Genomic DNA, 5,000 nt, shown 5'->3' on the forward strand with positions numbered 1-5,000 from the left:
CCCACCCGATACAAATTTTGAGATAGTCATTTTGTTAAAAATAGTTCAAAGATTATAGAACAAATACTGCAGTGTCGACACAACCTCCCAGGGCCCGAGGGCAGGTGCTGAAAGTTATGCCCTGGGGGCATTTATGTTTCTTATGGAAGGGATGCTCGTATAAACATTAGAGAGGGTGCATTTGATTGGGAATCGAAGGCTCTAGTTCACTTTTTCAGAGTCAAAAGAGATCCGATGGCAACTAGCTCCTCCGCGCCCTTTTTTCCCAAATGCATCCAATAAAAATTTTGAGATAGCCATTTTGTTAAAAATAGCCTGCCTCGGGGCCCTGGGAGGTTGTGTTGAAACTGAAGTTTTGTTGTATGATCTTTGAACTATTTTTAACAAAATGGCTATGTCAAAACCTGTATCGGATGGGTTCGGGAAAAAAAGGGCGTGGAGGGGCTAGTTACCCTCGGATCTCTGTCGACTCTTAAAAATTGAACTTGAACTTTCAGTTTCCAATCAAATGAACCCTCTCTGAAGTCTATACAAGCACCCCTTTCATAAGAACCATATATGCCCCATGGGCATAACTGCCCTGGGGGTTGTCTTGACACCGACATTTTTGTTATCTAATCTTTGAGCTATTTTAAGAAATGGCTATTTCACAATTTGTATGGGATGGGTTTGGGAAAAAGAGTTTGGGGGACTAGTGTTGTAGAGGGCAGAGTCAAAATGTTCTGCTTTTTTCCCGCTTTTTAAAGGTGTTAGTAATTGAAGTAGAGAGCTGACTAAAATTCATAAGCCTGATAATCCACTTCGACCCACTGTTTCCTCATTTAATTGGTGCGCTGGATTCAGGATCCTTTGCCTGAGAGGACGCGGGTTCGAATCCCAGTGTACCCAATTGTTCAGTTTGGAACGGGTGTCACTGGCGTGACTCTGTAAGCTTAGCCAGAGTTGACCCAGCTCTAAATGGGTACCTGGAGAAATCTGGGGAAAGTAAACAGGAAGGGTGTGCGAAAGCACAGGATGGTTGGCCCCCAACCCCCCATTGCACTTCCTGGCTGAAGGGCCAAGAAACGGAGATCAGCACCGCCGGTAGGGAATGTAAAGTCTAATGCCGTATCCTTTACCTTTTTACCTTTACACCAAAAATAGGAAAATCCTTATTAGTTGTATTTCCACTAATTCAGGCTCAAAAATCCTAAATTACAGGTTCCGCTGATTTCATTTCCAAGTTAAAGCCACTTATTTAAAGCCACCGAGTAGCCACCGACCACCAAGTTAAAGCCAAGTTAAAGCCAAGTTATTAGACACTTCTTTCGCTTACAACCCTTTGTAACAGAACTTCTTTTTACTCCCATTATAGCGGCATTTTTACAGACAGAAATATGGGCTTTCAATGGGCCCTCCTTTCACCAATCGAGGCTGATATCTTCAAGGAAAACCTTGAAGAAAAGGTTATTTTGCAAAGTTTTTGTAAACCAAAATTTTGGGTTCGTTTTAAAGATGATATATTTTATTTGTGGGAGCATGGTGACGAATCTCTGGAGTCTTTCCTTCGCTTGCTTAACTCCTTGGATCCAAAACTTAAGTTTACTCATGTCCTGGTTCACTGAAATGATACATGCTTCGAGTTTGGAGTCTATAGAAAACCTACACATAGTGACCGTTACTTCAATTATTCCTCTAATCATTCTCCTCCTGTGAAAAGAGCAGTGGTCACTTCTCTAGCACTGCAATAACTGGCTGTAAGTCGCGTAATTTGCACAGTAACTGCTATTGGGAAATCAGAGCAATTTTTGTGGGAAAAATTTCCTGTGTGTATGGGGGGGGGGTTCAGGGGGAGAATTTTTTTTGAGTTAAAGTTTTCGGGGGAAATTCATGCTGGGGTGATTTGCTGGCTTGGTTTGAAAAATGGTCAGAAATTAAATAAATAAAATCAAGTTTTCCAACTGAAATTAAGCAGCAACATTAAAAGCTTAAAACGAACAGAAATTATTCCGTGTTTAAGGGGGGCTTTAAGCAACACTGCTCAAACACAAGAACTGATGAATTTGAGTGAAAAGTATTTTTGAAGAACTTTAAGATTTTAGCGTAAAGAGCCTGGCTTAAGAAAGAGACAGTCCCCCTCATATACAGATTAATTTCTCTTCTTTTAAGTTTTAATGTTGCTTTTCACGTTCTGTAGAAAAAACTTATGTTTTTTCTATCATGTTGAGGAGCCATATTGAGGAGCATCATATCATGTTGAGGAGCACCTAAACTAATGATGAATCACTGTGGTGGTAACCTTTAAGAGGATTTGGCAATAATCTTTACCAACAAGATAAGCCGAAATAACTGTTACCGTCCCTAAGTCAGCTACAAATGGTGATTTTTCGTTATTTGACCATATTTTTTCAAAACACGCTTTTAAATTTTCGGTTGCTATGAGCTAATTTTTTTCTTTGCTAGGTTGCATCTGACGGTTAGTCTACCATTGGACTAGACAGGGCACCTTGACATTTAGACAAGATTTGCCTTTGAAAATAATTGCCTTATTTAGAAATTCCAGCGTATTTTTCTTTTTTTTAAAGCTAAAGTTCAATTATAGGTCGAGAAATTTTTGAGCGTCCACCGCATCTATTTGCGATTGGCGATGCGGCCTACAAAACAATGAAAAGACGGGGCAAAGATACATGCATCGTTATTAGCGGTGAGTCCGGATCAGGGAAAACAGAAGCCTCTAAGATTCTTATGAGATACCTTGCTGCAGTGACAAACATTTCAGGACAACAGGAAATAGAGAGGTAAGGCTCATTTAAATTCAATTATTCTCCTATATAAGGGTGCCATTTGATGAAAATTTATAGGGATCAATTATATATATTATTATATATTATATATTATATATATATATATATATATATATATATATATATATATATATATATATATATATATATATATATATTATAATTATCGTATTATTATATATTTATATATATATATATATATATATATATATATATATATATATATATATATATATATATATATATATATATATATATATATATTTATCGGTCTCTTAAGTGTTAAGAACTTATATGCAAGGAAAGGAAAAGTTCTTGAAAAGGAGGTTTTCGCAGTCTCCCTTCCAATGAAAATATGAGAATCCCCAGCGCATCAAAGCAAAAAATTGAAATAGTATCCAGTTCTTAAGTCTAGAACTTAAGCATAAGAAGGAATCTTATCCCTCTTACTGTGTTCATAGATTTTAGAAAAGCATTTGATACTGTTGATTTTAATCTTTTATTAAGTAGGCTAGCTTGTTTAGGAGTCCGTGAAAAATGTTTGGAAAGGTTTAGGTCTTACCTGCATGGTAGGCCCATCAAAGTTATGATAGATGATGTGGTAGGGAAAGCCTTCGATGTGAATTGTGGAGTGCCCCAAGGTTCGGTATTAGGACCTTTACTGTTTCTGATACACGTGGATACAATGCGTTTTTACCTTCCTGATGCCGTAGTTACATCATTCGCAGATGGCACAGCGCTTACAGTGATTGGGAAATCTGTCGAAGATCTTTTAGAGATAACTAATGTAACTCCAGAGAATTTATCTCAGTTCACAAAGCATAGTATTCTTACAGTGAATATTGAGAAGACTAATTATATGATTTTTAGTCGTATTGGTAATAATTATCATAGTATTCTTTTACAAGGTGTTTCCATTAGTCAGGTTGACTAATGGTTGACTAAGATGAGAGATGACTGTTTAGAGATTGCATAGTGTTTCGTCTGTTTTTTTTTTCTTTGCGTATTTCTTTGATTTTGAATCAATAGTTATCATTTATTTGTTGTAGTTTTGCTGCTGAACAGGGACATTTTAGGGCCCTAAATTGAGCAGCATATTATTGATTGTAAGTGCAATTTTAGCAATTTTTTTTTGACGAAATAAACGTATACCTACCTACCTACCTAGAGACTTATCTTGTTAAAAGCAATAGTGCTGACTCAGTAAAGAGCTGTGGATCATTCTTTTATTTTATTTTTTCTGTTCAATCAATCAATTAATCAATCAACTTTATTTATATCAAATAATGTATGCATCTCTTTTAACATCCCCGCAAAAGGGTCCCTGGCCTGTGAACATTGTATAGAATGGGGGATAAAAAAAATGGAATGATGGTTCATTCAATTGCAGATTTTAGATCTAGTGTCCTGCACGAAGTGCGTTCAGTTGCCCTTTTTGCCCCAGATTGGCCCTACAGCCCCGACATTGGGATAAAATTTCTCTATAGAAATCATGAATACTGAATTTTAACAAAATTTCTCCTCAGGGGCAAAGTGAAACTTGAAAATCCATGCAGAAAGGGCACCAAGTCTCGCAGGTAACTTCTTTCACAAGCAGAAGCTTTCTGCATATATGAAAGGCTGATATGTGACACCTTATTGAAATTAAAATTATTTAATAATATCGATATATACAATCCATCAATGCCCACACTCTGTTTTGGAAAATGTTGGCCCTGTTTTTGCTTTCTTTGTATGTTTTGTCATTTTGGACCGCACTATTAGGTCATGGAACTTTAGATTTGTATATTTTTTTCAGATGTATTAGATTAATGAATATCGCACGTGAAGTCCCACCTAAAACTAGCAGCTTTCTTTCTTTCTTCTTTCTTTTATTTTTTTCTGATGTGTCAGACTAATGAATACCGTACGTGAAATCCCACCTAAAGTTAGCAGCTTTCTGTTTTTCTTCTTTCTTTTATTTTTGCAGATATATCAGACTTATGAATGATCTACGTCTTCCAATTTACATTCATTGCAAATAAAAAGTATGTGCACAAAAATTATCATTATCAGTAAATACTACTGCTAACAACTCACCGCAATACCAAGCCACCTGAGGCCAACATAGCCAAGTACGTTTCTCCTCCATCCCAGTCTATTCAAAACCTCCCTCTTCACACCTTCTCAAGAAGTCCCCATTTCCCTTAAATCTTTTCTTACAACATCAGGGCTGCC

General features: G+C 36.7%; 1 protein-coding gene across 1 annotated transcript in view; it reads left to right on the forward strand.

Annotated features, from left to right (window-relative positions):
- Positions 1-2,581: 2,581 nt before the first annotated feature.
- LOC136041464 (unconventional myosin ID-like) overlaps positions 2,582-5,000 on the forward strand; it is a gene marked incomplete at its 5' end in the record, with an annotated part of 92,942 nt that continues 90,523 nt past the window's right edge. The window contains 1 exon segment of the mRNA XM_065726149.1: positions 2,582-2,777. Coding sequence (XP_065582221.1) covers positions 2,582-2,777 — 196 coding nt within the window.

Source organism: Artemia franciscana, unplaced genomic scaffold, assembly GCF_032884065.1.
Source record: "Artemia franciscana unplaced genomic scaffold, ASM3288406v1 PGA_scaffold_23, whole genome shotgun sequence".
Lineage (NCBI taxonomy): Eukaryota > Metazoa > Arthropoda > Branchiopoda > Anostraca > Artemiidae > Artemia > Artemia franciscana.